The following is a 17,598-nucleotide window of genomic DNA, read 5'->3' as shown; positions in this document are numbered from 1 at the left end:
TGATTCCGAAATGGACATCCCATCTTTGGACACTTGCTTACTTTTTTTTGATATAGAGTCTTTCTGTTTTTGCATGATTTTAAAGATCTACTCAATATACGCAATTGGTTTATTTGTCTTCTTCTTCTTCTTCTTCTTCTTCTTCTTCTTCTTCTTCTTCTTCTTCTTCTTCTTCTTCTTCTTCTTCTTCTTCTTCTTCTTCTTATTATTATTATTATTATTATTATATATTTTTTTATTTTTTTAATATTTCTTTTCCCTGCTAGATTATGTATTGCATTGAACTGCTGTTGCTAAGTTAGCAAATTTCACGTTACATGCCGGTGATAGTAAACTTGATTCTGATACTGTTTTAATACCCCAATCCATATCTGGTCTGTGACCAAATGGGGAACCTGAGGTCTCATAGTCCCTCATGAGATGATCTGCTACTTGAATTTAAATTCCAAGTATCTCTGATAGGAGACCCGGTATAACCTGTGACCAATTGTCTCTGTCTCCTGTAAGCATTGTGATTGTGCTCAGCTCTGTGATTCCAGGTGGAATAAAATAGAGATTACAGCCTTGAAACAGGTCCTTCTGCCCAAATAAATGCTGTTCTAAATGTCTCTGAGCTTGTCCGATTTCACAGCTGCCCAACTAAATGCTGTTCTAAATGTCTCTGAGCTTGTCCGATTTCACAGCAGCTTTTCCCATGTTTCCCTTGCAGACTTATTCTATCTTTTTTCTTGCCCACATCTTTTCTCAACTTTGTAATTTTATTTGTTTTTACTACCTCATCTGGCTGCATGGGTAATTTATACCCATCACCTACCACGTGAAAAAGTGTATATACCACCTTCGGTCCATTTTAAATTTCTGCCCTCTGGTCTCAGACTCCCTTACCCTGGGAAAAACACTGTCTACACCCTGATTATTTTATGTACATGTGTAAGGTTTCCCTTCAAGCTCCCGTGATATAACCAGATAACCATATAACAATTACAGCACGGAAACAGGCCATCTCGGCCCTTCTAGTCCGTGCCGATCACTTACTCACACCTATCCAAACTGACCTGCACTCAGCCTATAACGCTCCATTCATTTCCTGTCCATATACCTGTCAATTTTTACTTTAAATGACAATACCGAACCTGCCTTTACCACTTCTACTGGAAGCTCAATCCACACAACTACCACTCTCTGAGTAAAGAAAATACCCCTCGTGCTACACTTAACCGTTTGACCCTTAACTCTCAAATCATGTCCTCTTGTTTGAATCTCTCCAATTCTCAATAAAAAATACTATCCACGTCAACTTGATCTATCCCCCTCATTATTCCCTATCAAGTCCCCTCTCAACCTTCTAAGCTCCAAAGAATAAAGAACTAACTTGTTCAAACTTTCCCTGTAACTTAGGTGGTGAAACCCAGGTAACATTCTAGTAAATATCCTCTGCCTCTCTATTTTGTTGACTTCTTTTCTATAATTCAGTGACCAGAACTGTACACAATACTGCAAATTTGGCCTCACCAATGACTTGAGCAATTTTACCATTACATCCCAACCCCCATACTCAATGCTCGGATTTATAAAGGCCAACATACCAAAAGCTTTCTTCACCAGCCTATCCACATGAGATTCGAAAAAAAAAATATTGAGGCTCCAGTCGGTCTTGAACTCACAAACTCGTGGTATAACAAAACCAGTGCTCTAATTCACAATAAAAAACAAACAGCCCCATCCAGTAACGTACTTGTCAATCTCCTCCTTACTCTTTCGAGCTGAATACCATCCATCCTCTAGATTAACAATTGCAACTGTTTGTAAAGCTCTCTCAGCGTGTCTTTAAGTTTAGCTACTAGAAATGCACGCAAGACTCTTCAATTGCCAATGACTTGTATAGTTGTTCCATGACGATCATCATCCAGGAGACGGGACGGGACCCAGGGGACCAGGCTTCAGGGGCTCAATGTTATGGTCAGTCTGTAACCCAGGGGAATGGACATTGTTCATCACAAGGCAATGGTCAATCTTTGACCCAGGGGACTGGACATTGTTCGTCTCAAGGCAATGGTCAGTCTGTGACCCAGGGGACTGGACATTGTTCGTCTCAAGGCAGTGGTCAGTCTGTGACCCAGGGGACAAGACAGTGTGTGACAAAGCAAACAGAGAACGTGTTACCTACAGGATCGGACCATGAGTAATGCAATGGCGTGTCTGTGTGTGACACAGGTGACTGGACAGTTTGTGATCCAAGAGATTTATGTTTATTTATGCTTGATGATCCCAGTGATAATTCCCGGTATCACCTGATGCCGTTCCATTAATAACCGTTGGTTATCAGGGCATTCAACTAATGCGTATTCCGATAACAGTATTACTGTGTCTATACACTTCTTTTTCTGGGAGTGGATGTGTCCAGACACTGGTTTGTCGTGATGGTCACCTAGCAGGAAGTGTGGTTCACATTCACCAGCACAGTCCCACTCCAAATCTAGTCAGTCAGAGTCTCGGCTTCATTGCAGACACCCATTGTGAAACCTTGTTCGAGTATAAATCACTCCGAACCTGCTATTCATCATTCACTTCCGATGGGAAATTAAAGCGGGTACGAAAAGTAGTCAAGAGGTTTTTACTAGGCAACTCACCGAGGGAAGATCATCGGGACGCGGGAAGCAAGGTACCAAAACAGGGTCAGATTGAGAGCAATGTCACAATGGAATGTGACAGCCGCAGCGGAGGAGGAGCAAAGTCAGCCCGTAGACAGTTACGTCAGAGACACCGAGCAGGACCTTGGAAATGGCACAAGCGAGGCGACTGCCTGTCAGCTCGGAAGCTCACTGAACACGGAGTTGTCAACTCCCAAACAAGAAGCGGGTGAGTGAAATATGAGGGTGATGTGTTTGCAGATTGAATCAGGAAGCAGGTAAATGTGATTCCTTGTTGGAGGGTTGTTCAGAGAGGGGAAATGTGTTGGTGTGGTGTATGTGGTGTAGTGAGGCACCCGTTACCCCACAACATGAAATGCAGCTATCTGGATAAGTGATTAGTTCCAGGATTTGAGTTATGGGAAATGTATCCGCCAGGATAGAGAGAGTATATCTCTGGGAAGCGACTATTATGGACAGTCCCAACATTTATTGCCCATCTTAAACTGAAATCAGTGAGTGGGTGGGACGGTAGGAGAGACAGGTTACTACTGAATGTGGTCTTTCTGGTAACGTCATGCCCAGCGCATTGATGGATCGGTTTTAAGGGCGATACGTGTTTTCAGCTGAAAGCAGGTCAACACTGAGATTCAAGACGTGACTGGTTTGTTGAGCAGGGCCAGAGCGGTGGAGACAAGCGATATTTGAGTTTGTGACTACATTCTCTTTTTATATTCACAGAGCCAGAGTTTACAATCTCCGACCTCCTGGCAGAGGGGGGCGAGTATCGACTGTACCAGCTGACAAAATTCTACAGGGACAGACTCAAACAAGCGATTGAAGAAAAGGTTGAAAGACTCGGTTGGATGTTGACAAAGGAGGGACATTTCAGTAGAGAAGAAAATGAGGTGAGTGTATTTAGTGTATTGTCACTGAACTGCTGGTATCTGAGGGAATAGTAATCGATATTAATCTCCTGCACATTCTAGTTCTACATGGTAATGGAAAATTTGATCTCTGACTTGTCTTCAGCAGATCTGTTTTCAGCTGCTAAGGTGGGGAGCACTGGGAACAACAGGTTCAGCGTCACATTTTCCTCTCACACCTGCTGCATTTATCAGTGTGAAATAAGAGCAGTGGCTGCATATCTGGACTGTTGAACAGACATTCAGTCTAAATTTAATATTGCATCTTATCAGGACCATTGGTCAAATTCGCCTCAGCTTATTAATCCAGGATGAATATTAAACTGTCAGATTGTAAATTGGACCAACCGGCTTCACTGTGGTACTTGAGGGAGGGAAACCTGCTAACCACAGCTGATCTGGTCTCCATCTGAGTTCCCAACGAGTGGCCGACTTGTTATAGAAATAGAAAAGTACAGCACAGAAACAGGCCCTTTCGCCCATCTATTCCATGCCACACTACTGAAACTGCCTATTCCTATTGACTGCACCGTGTCCTGGCGCTCTATACCCTTATCATTCTTGTATCTATCCAGTTCTCTCTTAACCGCTTGTACCATTTGCACTGCTACCTCGTTCCACACTGTCACCACCCCCTGAGTGAAGAAGTTTCCGTTCATTTAACCTATCTATAACGCTCATAATTTAGTGAACCTCTATCAAATCGCCCTTTAATCTTCTGCGTTCCAAGGCTTAAAGCCCTAAACTGTTCAATATTTTCTTATACCTCAGATCCACCAGTCCTGGCAACATTCTTGTAGATTTGCTCTGTACTCTTCCAACATTCTTTGCATCTGTGCTCTAAGTAGATGATTGGATCTGCACACAATGCTGAAAACTAGACCTCACCAACGTTTTATACACGTTCAACATCACATCTCATCTCCTGTACTCAATACCTTCATTTCTGAAGGCTCATGTGCCAAATACTTCCTTTCCGATCTATCTACCTTTGCTGCCACTTTTAATGATTATGGACCTGCATTCCCAGATCACTTTGTTATGCCACACACCTCAGTGCCCTACTGTCACTGTATAAGATCGATCCTGCTTGGTCATTCCAAAGTGCAACACGTCTCACTTGTCTGCATTATATTGCATCCGTCATTTTCCAGCCGATATCTCAGCTGGTTTAGACACCACTGCAAGCTTTGGCCGTCTTCTTCACTCTCCACCACACATTCCCACTCTTGGTACCAGCTGCAAATTTGCTGATCCAGTTAACCACATGTTCATCCAGATCGGTGATGCAGATGACAAACAACAAGGGACCCAGCACTGATCCCTGTGGCACCGCACGAGTTACAAACTCCCAGTCAGAGATTCAACAGTCTATAACCACTTTCTGTCTTCTTCCAAATAGCCAATGTCAAATTCAAATTACCATTTTACCTTGAAACCTGAGCAACTGAACATTCTTGCCCACCCTCCTATGCAGTAGCTTGTCAAAGGTCATGCTAAATTACATGGAGACAACACCCACTTCCTTGAATCCGTGAATCCATGCACTTTCCTGGTCACTTCCTGGAAGAACTTTAAGATTGGTTAGACATGAACTACCGCACGTAAAGCTGATATCTTATTGCCCCAAAAATCAATAGGTTGTCCTAAAAGAGTATATATATCAGACAAACCTTTTGATGAACCATTTTACGTTATTAGCTAGCCTACCTTCACATTTCATATTCTGTCCACTTATGGCTTTTTTGTTGTTTTCTGCTGGTTAGTAAAAGCTTCCCAGTCCTCCAGCTTTCGACTATATTTTGCAATATTCTCTGCCCTCTCCTTTGCTTTTGTGCTGCATTGACTTCCTCGTCAGCCACGTTTGATCATCCTCCCTTTGGAATAATTTTTCATCTTTGTGATTATCTACCTCTACCGACGCCTTCCGAATCGCTACGAGAATCTTCATCTACTCCTCACCTACTTTGGTGTTTCCTCTGCTAGTGTCATCTTCCAATTTATTTTTGCCCAGACTGTAATTCCTTTATTCCACTGTAACACAGATGCATCTAAATTTACCTTCTCCCTCCCTTTCTGTTATTTTATGATCAATGCTTCTTATGGGTTTATTTACCTTAAGCTTCCTAACAAATCTGCTGCAATACACAACACCGGATCCAGATCCGCTTTTCCTATAGTGGGCTCAACCACAGGCTTCTCTCAAAAGCCATCTCATAGGCATTCTATAAATTCCCTCACTTGGGATTCAGCACTGACCTGATTTTCCAAAGCTATCTGCATATCGAAATACCCCATGACTATTTTAACACTGAGCTCTTTATTTGCCTCTTCTCTTTCCCACTGGAATTTGTAGCCCACATCCTGGTTACTGTTCCGTCAGGGTCATTTTTCCTGTGCAGTTTCTTAACATCTACATCATCCAATCCAATATCACCTCTTTAGAAGGACTTCTATTTTTCTACGAGAACGGAGTCAAGCCAACCGTTTCACCTACCCGCTTGTCCTTTTGATTAAGTATGTATCCATCTTCTTTTCGCCACAATTCAGTGATGCCTGCCATCCTCTCACTCTCCCACTCTTCCGTTCTTGTTGTCGCATCTTTTTTGATGTAATGTTGCACACTTATGTAAGTTAATCACGTTGAATATACAGCAGGGTGTCAGTAAAATCTTATACTTACAGAATATTGATGTAGAATTTCCTTCAGTTACTGTTTCTCTGTTAATGACTGAACCCAGGGAGGATGAGACAGCAGCCCAGTGACTGCATCTGTTCTGAAACTACCGGGACCATGAACAGATATTTTCCTCCACATTCCCCATGTCTGTCTGTCTGCTCCACAATATATTCATTGTTTTCTTTTATAGAAAGTCACTGAGCTGACAGAGAAGGGAAACCGGGCAGAGAGTTCCAGACTCTTCCTCAGTTTGGTGATGGGCAAAGGCTCCCGGGCCCGGAGGGCGATGTGGGAATCCTTTGTGACATGGAGGACTGAGTTACCGAAGTTGGACAGAATACTGAGGGAAGTACAGGAGCTCGGTATGTTAAAACCACGCACTGAACACAAAGGCACATTGAAATAAACAGTTTTTATTATTCTAGCTCTGTTTTCATGGACATTGTTTTGATTCAAACAGGTCCTGATCCACAAGAATACATGGACATCGGCCAAGTGTTATCTGAGTTACCCTCTCATCTGATAGGTGAGTGATGAAATGCAGAGTTCAAACCAGATCTCAAATGTTTGACTGTGAATTGCTGGAACCTGGGAATCAAAATTCACCATTAATCATTCGCTGATCTCTGGTTCGGTGTACAATTCAGAGAATATCTCGCTGCAGCCTGAATATCCTACATTGCATTTTTCTATTAATCCAGCTGTTGGGTGGGTGTGCTGAACCCTTCACTCCTGTTTCTAATGCTCAAGGAATGCCCACACACCTCAGGCGGGCTCCTGATACACTTTATCGTCCAGCTGAGGTGTCTTTTCTACATTCAGACCTTTCAGATTCCGAAGCCCCTTGCCCTTCGTAACAACAGCTACACTCAATTATGTCTGCTGATGCTCTTTACATTTTGTAATTCCCCTAATGACTTCTACAGAGTGTGTCTGCCATTTCCTGTTCACCCATTACGACATCTACAACATCATTTTTCAGCGCTCCGATATCGACCCTCTCACTGTCTTTTACTCTTTATATATCTGGGAAAGAAAAAAAATACTTTGGTATCCTCTGTTTTTTTATTGACCATACCCTTGCATTTACTGCGCACTTCATGTGTAGACCTCGGAGAATCTATATCATAGTTGCATCCGACATGACGCAGGCAATAAATTCCAGGCACCCACCACCATGTGAAAACTCGACCAATGTGCTGTAACTTTACCCAGTCTAACCCTCACCAAATGCCCTCTGGTACTAGACACCAGTCACATGTGAAAAAAAAACAACAAAATACAGGCTGTGTACCTAAACTCTCATCTCTCAAAATTGTACTCCTCAGTCAGATCTCTATTCTAACTCCAGAGTAAACAAACCAAGTTTTTCAAACCTCTACTTGTAGCACATGTCACCGAATCCAGACAACACCCTGATGAACCTGTTCAGCACCCTTTCCAATCCTTCCAAGAGCTGGACAATCAGAAGTGAATACAATACTGCAGATGCTCCCTAAAACCGTAAGATCCAGGGGCAGAATTAAGCCATTCGGTGCAGTAAATTTGCTCTTCAATTTCTCCCTACTCCATTATCCCAGTAAACATTGACACTCTTCCTAATCAGGAACATATTGACCTGCATTTTACATATACCCAATGACTTGTCTTCCTCAGCTGTCTATTGCAATGATTTCACAGATTCACTACCCGCCAGCGAAATAAATTTCTCCCAATGTGGGTCCCCGGCAGCCAGGACAGTTCACACAGTACTCAAGCATGTTAATTTTCTGTATGAGCCTCCCATGTGGGATCTTGTCAAACATCCGACTAATATTCAAGCAGAAAATATCCATGTGTAACTTCATCCATCGCCTTTGTCACCTCCTGGAGGAACTCAATCAAGTTAGCAAGAAACTACACCCCCCTCCCCCAAAGCCTCACTGCTGAACCCTAACCCACCTCAAACATTCTCTCTTTCATACTCCCATGGGGCAGAAAATATAAAAGGCTGAAGGTATGAACCGACAGCCTCAAGGACAGCTTTAATTCTGCATTTATAAGACTGTTGAATGGTCATCTACTATGTTATTATTGGCTTCTTAATAATAAATCCAATATGTATGTATGTATGCATGTATAATTGTAACATCGTTCATCTCGTCACTAATTACCACTCACATGATAACCACAATAGACATAGAGAAGTGCAGTAAGAATACAGTGTTGGTATGAACGGATTTAAGGAACAACTGCTAATAGATTATGTAATTCGATAGCAAGCCCTGGGGTAAGCAGAAATCTTTCAACATTATATTGTTTATCAAACACCGGTTGATTCTGAGACAATCCTGACGGAAGTACTCGGCCCGAAACGTCGACAGTGCCTGTTCCTGTAGATGCTGCCTGGCCTGCTGCGTTCCACCAACATTTTGTCTGTGTTGCCTGATTCTGTCCCTCGTGTGTTTAAGAGAAGTTCCTAATATATATAAAATGCAACAAATCTTTGTGAAATTTCCACAACGTCTGATGAAGCATCGGCATGAAATAATCGCCCTATTAACATCCACAGAGGAACAGCCACTGTTATAAAAATAAATGGAGGTGTATTCCAGAGCGACTTCCACAGCTCTCTGTGGTTTTGTCTAGTTGTAAACCTGCTTTCTAATTTACTGAAACGGACAAAAATCAGGTATCAAATCTGAAGAAAGAATAATAAACGAATTATACTTTGACACAGCTGTACAGGGATGATTGGAAATTAGTTGTTCTTGCATCAGTAAAGCTAAAACTATTAATTCAAATACTGGAACTAATTTCCAAAGAAACCGTATATAGTATATATAGCTATGCATGTCTGTGTGGTTCTATAAAATATTAAACTACTTGTGTAGAAATAGAAATACAAAAGAGATTAGTGAGTCACTATCGACGGGTTCAATGTCCATTCAGAGACTGGATGGCAGAGACGTTATCCCTGAATCGTTGAGTGTGCGCCTTACTCCGATCCTGTACAGTAGTCCCCATGAACCAGACGGTGATGCAGCCAGTTACAATGCTCTGCAAGTTACACCTGTAGAAATATTCGAGTGATGTTGGAAAGTCCTGATGAAATATAGCCGCTGTTGTGCCTTCTTTTAGCTGCATCGATATATTAGGCCCAGGTTAGATACTCATAGAACATAGAACAGTACAGCACATTACAGACCCTTCGGCCCACAATGTTGTTCCGACCCTCAAACTCTGCCTCCCACATAACCCACCACATTAAATTCCTCCATATACCTGTCTAGTACTCTATTAAACTTCACCTGTGTATCTGCCTCCACCAGTGACTCAGGCCGTGCATTCCATGCACCAACCACTCACTGAGTAAAAAAACTTCCTCTAATATCCCCTTTGAACTTCCCTCCCCTTAAAGCCATGTCCTCTTGTACTGAGCAGTGGTGCCCTGGGGAAGTGGCGCTGGCTGTCCTCTCTACCTATTCGTCTTAATATCTTGTACACCTCTATCATGTCTCCTCTCATTCTCCTTCTCTCCAAAGAATAAAGCCCTAGCTCCTTTAATCTCTGATCATGATCCATACTCTCTAAACCAGGCAGTATCCTGGTGAATCTCCTCTGTACCCTTTTCAATGCTTCCATATCCTTCCTATAGTGAGGCGACCAGAAATCAGTGTGGCCTAACTGAAATCCACAATTAGCTCTAAGGTTATATTTTCATCAACGCAAGGAGGATTCAGCACTCCGGACAAGCATATGCAGTTCTGATAAAGGGTACGCATCACTGAACGGAAATAAAAGCAGAATCCATAAAAATGAAGGAACTATCATAGGAGAAGGAAGTTAACCAATGGAAGAGTGTCCTGGCTTGCGTATCTAGTCATCCGGGCCGCAACGTCCATGGTCGACTCTGATAGGCGGAGGCATCATAATACAGTGCCCCACACTCCACCTGCCAGACTGATCAGTAGCAGTTGCCAAGACTTCACCACCTTCTCCACACACACGATGTACACCACTGATACGCTTATGGTCTCTGCCATTCACGGAGATTCCTTTCCATCTTTCCTCCGCTCCTCCATCACTCCATCCTCCTCCATCCATTTTCATTCTTGTCGTTCTGATGGGTTATCGATCCGGAACTTCACTGTCATTCTTCTCCAGATGCTACCCGACTTGAGTATTTCCTACATATTCTGTTCCTGTTTAGATGCAAGAGCAGTGGACACCTCTGACGCCCCAGTGTGCAGCTTTGTCAAAATGCACAGTGTCCTGCTCTCCATATTTCCGCACCAGATCACCATTAACATCGACTGTTAATGATGCAAACAATGCTTTAAATATAGTGAAATGTTGTTGTAACATAAGTACAGTCAGGATTGAATTAGGATATCGGGGGAATGATTACCTTCACAAGTCATTAGTACCAGAATTTAAGGATTGGACATTTTCTCTCAGTTCTAGTGTCTGTGAAAATAATTTTGCTTTCTGTCCTAATTTCCATGGAAGCATTGAATTAATTCATGTAATCTCAAACACTGAATGTTGAAATGCAGTTATGATATTCTTTGTCAGTTGAACAATTTGATATATTGACAATGTTCTCTGTTCCCATGGAAGATGTTCAGCAGAAACACAAGGAGACTCTGAGGGCACAAACTGAAACACTGAGAGTGAACACGATCCTGATGAGGGAGAAGGTGAAGGTTTTCAAGCTGGTTGATCGATACGCTGAGCTCACGGTCATTTCTACTGTTCGAGATCGGACACTGGTGGAACATGAGCTGCTGGCAAGAGGCAGAGACCATGAGGAATTGAGAGAGAACCATCTCCGCTGAAAGCTGGAAAAAATCCGGACTGATCAGTTGTTCCAGAGTAGCTTTTCCCGGAGTAAATCCAAATCTGGGAGCTCGGCAGCAGTGGCTGGAGTCCCGGGGATTGGGAAAACAACAATGATACAAAAGATTGTTTATGACTGGGCCACGGGGAAAATATACCAACAGTTCCAGTTTGTATTCAGTTTCAAATTCCGGGATTTAAACACCATTAACTGCAGAATAAACCTGAAGGAACTGATTCTGGATCAGTATCCTTACTTTGGGAATATCCTGAGAGAGGTCTGGAAGAACCCAGAGGGATTGCTGTTTATATTCGATGGTTTGGATACATTCAATGACAGAATTGATTTTTCTGACAGTCGCAGAGACACAGAAACTCAGTCCACATGCACAGATCCTGAATTCAAGTGCAAGGTGTCTGACATTGTGTACAGTTTAATCCAGGGCAAGCTGCTCCCAGGGTGTTCAGTGCTGGTGACCACCCGTCCCGCTGCGTTACATTTATTGAAAAAGGCTCGGATTAGTGTCTGGGCCGAAATTCTCGGATTTGTTAGTGAGGAACGGAAGGAATATTTCATCAGGTATTTTGAAGAACATACGATGGCAGCAGCTGTTATCAAACACGTGGAAGAGAACGAGATCCTGTACACCATGAGCTACAACCCCTCCTACTGCTGGATCCTTGCTCTGGCACTGGGCCCCTTCTTCACACAAAGAGTCAGGGACCCGCAGCGAGTACCCAAGACCATCACCCAACTGTACTCCTACTATATTTACAACATCCTGAAAAACCACGGCCGTGAGATTGAGAACTCCCGCGATGTGTTTCTCAGGGTTGGTCAGATGGCCTTCAGAGGAGTGTCCGAGAAGAAGATTGTGTTTACAGATGGAGATTTGATCAAGTACAATCTGCAGTCTTCCCAGTTCCTGTCCGGGTTCCTGATGGAGCTTTTGGAGAGAGAGGATTCTGCCCGGGGCATAGTGTACACATTCCCACACCTCACCATCCAAGAGTTTGTAGCTGCAGTCGCACAATTCCTGAATCCACATCCCGGGGATATCCTGATATTCCTTACTGAAGCCCACAACACGACAGATGGGCGATTTGAAGTATTTCTCCGTTTTGTTGCTGGTCTTTCCTCCCCAATGATAGCTCGGGGCCTGGAGGAGTTTCTGGGTCCATTGACTCATGAAACAACCTGCCGGGTGATTGACTGGGTGAAGGAGGAGGTTAAACGCCAGAGTGGAAACACGAGGAGTGAATCTGGTAAAAGGAGCCTCCTGAACATATTGCACTACCTGTTTGAGTCTCAGAATCGTGGACTGGCTCAGGCCGCACTGCGATCTGTGGAAACACTTTCATTCAGTGGAATCACACTAACCCCGATTGACTGCGCGGTCCTGTCTCATGTCATCGGACTCTGTGATACAATAAAATACCTCAACCTAGAGTACTGCCACATTCAGTGTGAAGGAACCCAGCGGCTGGGACCCGGGTTGTACAAGTGCCGGGAGTTGAGGTAACTTGATTTATCTCTCACTCTGAACTGCGAAACTGTTCCATTGTGTTGTTTCAATGTAAAGTTTTTTGGGTAAAACTGTAGTAATTCAGATTGCCAAGACTTCTGACAAATGCCCAACGATGGGAGGGTTCCTTGTGAAAGGATGCTGGAGACTTCATCAGATCAGTGAACAACGGACATTAGTTTAATGGTAGTAAATCACAGGAATGGCCGTGTTTCTCGCTGCCTGTGACACGTCCATTGACAATATTCCTTCTCACTGTTACTGACACCCAGACCGACACTGACTGCAGCAGGTGGGTCAGAGATTCACACCCCCTTCCCGGTGAGGGACAAGAGACCGTCTGCAGACTGTCCCAGTGAGAAGGAAAGAAATACCATTATGAGATTGTCCTTGCCTGCCCTTCCCCGTGTGTGACTATCACCATCAGTCCACCTGTGTGACTGTGCTCACTACCAGATACCCAGACCCCACGGGCGCATCTCCTCTCCCGATTGTGGACATCAGTTCAGACCCACCCATCTCCTGCAGGATCTGTCTTCCTATCCCTTTCTCTCAGGTGGGATCACTTCCAACATCTCCCATTAATACTTACCCATTTACAAATCTTCCTCACTGTGGGAGTAAATTACTGGCATTCCGTAAATACCCTGGAGTTGGGCAGTGAGGGACATTGACAGTGACGGGAACTCCGATTAGCGATTTATTGAAGGGTTTAATGTTTCCTCAAATATCCGAGTGAGAGAAATTCCCTCAGAAACATGGCTTGAATCACTTTGATCATCAATTTGTCTGTTTCTGTTTAGACTTGGGGGGAATCAGCTGGGAGATTCAGGACTGAAACTGGTGTCTGCGGCTCTGAGGAACCCCGAGTGTAAAATACAGAAACTGCGGTAAGTACCAGACTGTGGGAGATTGTGTTTACAGTCACAGGGTGTCTGACACTGAACATTATTGTGATCAGTGAAACAAAGAAGCATAGAAAACAGACAGCGCAATACAGGCCCTTCGGCCCACAAAGCTGTGCCGAACATGTTCCTACCATAGAAATACCTAAGCATTACCCTTAGCCCTCTATTTTTCTGAGCTCCATGTAGCCATCCATGAGTCTCTTAAAGACTCTATGGTTTCCATCTCCACCAGCGCTGCCGTCAGCCCATTCCACGTACTAAATAGTCTCCGTGTAAAAGAAAACTTACCCCTGACATCTCCCCTGTACCTACATCCAAGCACCTAAAAATATACCCTCTCATGCTAGCCATTTCAGCCCTGGGGAAAAGCCTCTGACTATCCACACATTCGATGCCACTGATGATCTTGTACACCTCTGTCAGGTCACTTCTCATCATCGGTTCCTCCAAGAGAAAAGGCCGAGTTCACTCAAGGTATTCTCATAAGGCATGCTCCCCAAACCAGGCAACATCCTTGTAAATCTCCTCTGCACCCTTTCTATGGTTTCCATGTCCCTCCTCTAGTGAGGCGACCAGAACTGAGCACAGCATTCCAATTGCGGTCCGAGCAAGGTCCTATATAGCAATACATTACCTCTCGGCTCTTAAACTCAATCCCACGATTAATGAAGGCCAATACACCGTATGCCTTCTTAACTACAGAGTCAATATGCGCTGCAGCTTTGGGTGTCCAATGGACTCGGACCCCAAGATCCATCTGATCCTCCACGCTGCCAAGTCTTACCATTAATACTACATTCTGCCATCACATTTAACCTACCAAAAGTAACCAACTCACATTTATCTGGGTTGAACTCCATCTGCCACTTCTCAGCCCGATTATGCATTCTATCAATGTCCCATTGTAATCTCTAACAACCTTCCACACGATCCACAACCTTTGTGGATAACCTTTGTGTCACAAGCAAACTTACTAACCCATCCCTCCACTGCCTCATCTAGGTCATTAATAATAATCACAAAGACGACGGGTCTCCCACATCTGACACTAAGCAGAGACAACTAGCCTCACACACATACTCTCTGTCTGTATTGTAAACAGATAACCTACCTCGCCTCGACCCTTTATCGCCGAAGCCCCGTTGAGCCAAAGCCTTCCTACTCTGTCTCCCGCTCCTCTGACGCTCGCTCTGTAAATCGGTCTTCCTTTTAAACTCTTCTCGCTGTTCTCACTGGCCGACCTGCACAGTCGTGCTGAAGAAAAAAACATCAGTAATTGTGTTACTGATAAACAGTGGGGATTTGTACCGTCTCCTGTCTCTCTGTGTCCTTCACCCTCACTCTCTCTCATCTCCAGGCTGGACAATGTCGGTCTCACAGATTCTGGTGCCGAGGAACTCGCCTCAGCTCTCAGTACAAACCCATCACTGTCGGAGCTGGACCTGAGTTTTAATAAACTGGGAGATTCAGGAGTGAAACTGGTGTCTGTGGCTCTGAGGAATCCGGAGTGTAAAATACAGACACTGTGGTAAGTACCAGACTGTGGCAGATTGTGTTTATAGTCACTGAGTGTCTGACACTGAACATTAATGTGATCAGTAGAATCAAAGAAACATGGAAAACATACAGCACAATACAGGCCCTTCGGCCCACAAAACTGTGCCGAACATGTTCCTACCTTAGAACTACCGAAGCTTTACCTATAGCTCTCTATTTTTCTGAGCTCCATGTAGCCATCCAGGAGTCTGTTAAAGACCCTATGGTTTCTGCCTCCGCCATTCCACGCACTCGCCACTCTCTGTGTTAAAGTCTTACCCCCGACACCTCCACTGTACCTACTTAAAAATATGGTGTCTGCGGCTCTGAAGAACCGCGAGTGTAAAATACCGAAACTGGAGTAAATGCTGGACTGTGGGAGATTGTGTTTACAGTTACTGGGTGTCTGACACTGAACATTAATGTGATCAGTAATTGTGTTACTGATAAACAACGGGGATTTGTACCGTCTCCTGTCTCTCTGTGTCCTTCACCCTCACTCTCTCTCATCTCCAGGCTGACCCATGTCGGTCTCACCGATACGAGTGCCAAGGATCTCGCCTCCGCTCTCAGTACAATACCATCACTGACGGAGCTGTACCTTAGTGATAATAAACTGGGAGATTCAGGAGTGAAACTGGTGTCTATGGCTCTGAGGAACCCGGAGTGTAAAATACAGGCTCTGCGGTAAGTACCAGACTGAGGGAGATTGCGTTTACAGTCACTGGGTGTCTGACACTGAACATTAATGTGATCAGTAATTGTGTTACTGATAAACACTGGGGATTTGTACCGTCTCCTGTCTCTCTGTGTCCTTCACCCTCACTCTCTCTCAACTCTAGTCTGGGGAGTGTCGGTCTCACAGATTCTGGTGTCGAGGATCTCGTCTCCGCTCTCAGTACAAAACCATCACTGACGTGGCTGAACTTGGGATCAAACTCGCTGACAGACCGATCTGTCCCCGCTCTCCGCCACCTCATACTGACCCTCCCGAGTCTGGAGTGGATCGGGTGAGTGTTTGTGTTAATGTTCAATGTGATAAAATATCAGCGGATCCGCGGGTTTTCTGGTGATATTTGTCTGTGAGTGTTGTTGAAACATTAACCCCGGTCCCCTGTTACTGACACTGTTGTGTAATCTGTTTATTTCACCTTTATTCCTCCATCTGTTTCAGGCTGCACTGGAATCGGTTCAGTGAGGCCGAGGGGAATAAACTGAGATCTTTGCAGGGACTCAGACCCGGACTGATAGTAGTGGATCTGTGAACATCTGGCCTTTAACCTTTATCTTACCTGGAACCCAGACCCGGACTGATGGTGGATCTGTGATCCTGTGAACATCTGAATGTGTGAACATCCCCGCTCGCGGGATGGGGACATTTTGACAGATTCCACACCCTCCATTTTAACTCCCGCCGTTACATTTAATGGCCGTGATCCAGGTGTGATTCCCAACGGTTTTAACGGAACTGGCTCCAGTCTCGCGCTGTGTGTTGTTCGTTGTGATCCTGCACTGACGTATATCTCCTCCGGTCCAGCACCAGCTTCCGCCGGATGTGCGGGTTCAAGACTCCCCCACGCGAGACCCCGGGGTATTACACAGGCAGGAAGAACCCGGGGGCGGGGCTTAGTCTGGGACACCGGTATCCCGGGGTGGGATTATCCCCGGAGAGAATCCTTTTGCTCCCTTTGCTGAGGACGGTGCATTCTGCATCCTGGCCGATATAATGATGTTAAATGGACAAATCCCTCGGCAGTGACCCTGGATCTGCAGCGATCCCGGACACGGCCCTGAAGTGTGATTTGATAATCATCGGTTCCCCGATGCAGAGTGACGGTGAGAAACGGGACTGATTATTCAAACTGTCACTCCTTGTCGCCGGTCAGTTAATTGTGTGTGACTGTGAGTGAGTCGGGAGCAGCTTATTTATTCCCGCACGTCAGCAGCTCACTCGTTGTTTAATTTATATTTGTCATGATGAAATCAATAAACCGCTGTAACTTTCCGTCTTGGTGTCGGACTTGAGTCACTTGAAAGGAGAAACAGTGACCTGGGGTTACAGCTGCCCCCGCACCCTGTGCACTGTAATAGTGGGTCTGAGCTCCTCAGCAGCGTATCAGAGTCTGGGTGCCCAGGATCGCATGTCCACCCTACCCCCATTGTGGCTGATTGCCCCCGCAGACAGTTAAAATCGACTGTAATGTCAGACGTGATTTCACTTGGGTCCCGAGTACGATAGGGATGGGGGAAGGCACACCGGCGTTGAGCCACATTATTCCATCATAGACTCCCGGGGTCAAACACAGAGTGAAGCTCCCTCCACACCGTCCCATCACACACTCCCGGGGTCAGACACAGACTGAATCTCCCTCCACACCGTCCCATCACACACTCCCGGGGTCAGACACAGTCAGATTCTCCCTCCACACCGTCCCATCACACACTCCCGGGGTCAGACACAGAGTGAATCTCCCTCCACACCGTCCCATAACACACTCCAGGGGTCAGACACAGAGTGAATCTCCCTCCACACCGTCCCATCACACACTCCCGGGGTCAGACACAGAGTGA

The 17,598-nt window shown here is 44.9% G+C and overlaps 2 protein-coding genes across 2 annotated transcripts; both read left to right on the top strand.

The window, feature by feature from the left end:
- Positions 1 to 218: 218 nt before the first annotated feature.
- LOC132388024 (uncharacterized) lies at positions 219 to 11,056 on the top strand. The gene is made up of 5 exons (XM_059960365.1): positions 219 to 2,859; positions 3,372 to 3,538; positions 6,427 to 6,598; positions 6,697 to 6,762; positions 10,839 to 11,056. Exons 1-5 carry the CDS (start codon positions 2,691 to 2,693, stop codon positions 11,054 to 11,056), a joined length of 792 nt encoding a protein of 263 aa, XP_059816348.1. The 5' UTR covers positions 219 to 2,690.
- Positions 11,057 to 11,064: 8 nt separating this feature from the next.
- Positions 11,065 to 17,032, top strand: LOC132388019 (NACHT, LRR and PYD domains-containing protein 3-like). Its single transcript, XM_059960355.1, has 6 exons — positions 11,065 to 12,576; positions 13,387 to 13,473; positions 14,849 to 15,019; positions 15,544 to 15,714; positions 15,870 to 16,037; positions 16,202 to 17,032. The coding sequence occupies exons 1-6, from the start codon at positions 11,171 to 11,173 to the stop codon at positions 16,290 to 16,292; spliced, it is 2,094 nt and encodes a 697-aa protein (XP_059816338.1). The 5' UTR covers positions 11,065 to 11,170; the 3' UTR covers positions 16,293 to 17,032.
- Positions 17,033 to 17,598: the final 566 nt, after the last annotated feature.

Source organism: Hypanus sabinus, unplaced genomic scaffold, assembly GCF_030144855.1.
Source record: "Hypanus sabinus isolate sHypSab1 unplaced genomic scaffold, sHypSab1.hap1 scaffold_251, whole genome shotgun sequence".
NCBI classification, from domain to species: Eukaryota; Metazoa; Chordata; class Chondrichthyes; order Myliobatiformes; family Dasyatidae; genus Hypanus; species Hypanus sabinus.
Note: the sequence above shows the minus strand (reverse complement) of the source record. Positions and strands in the feature narration are given on the sequence as shown.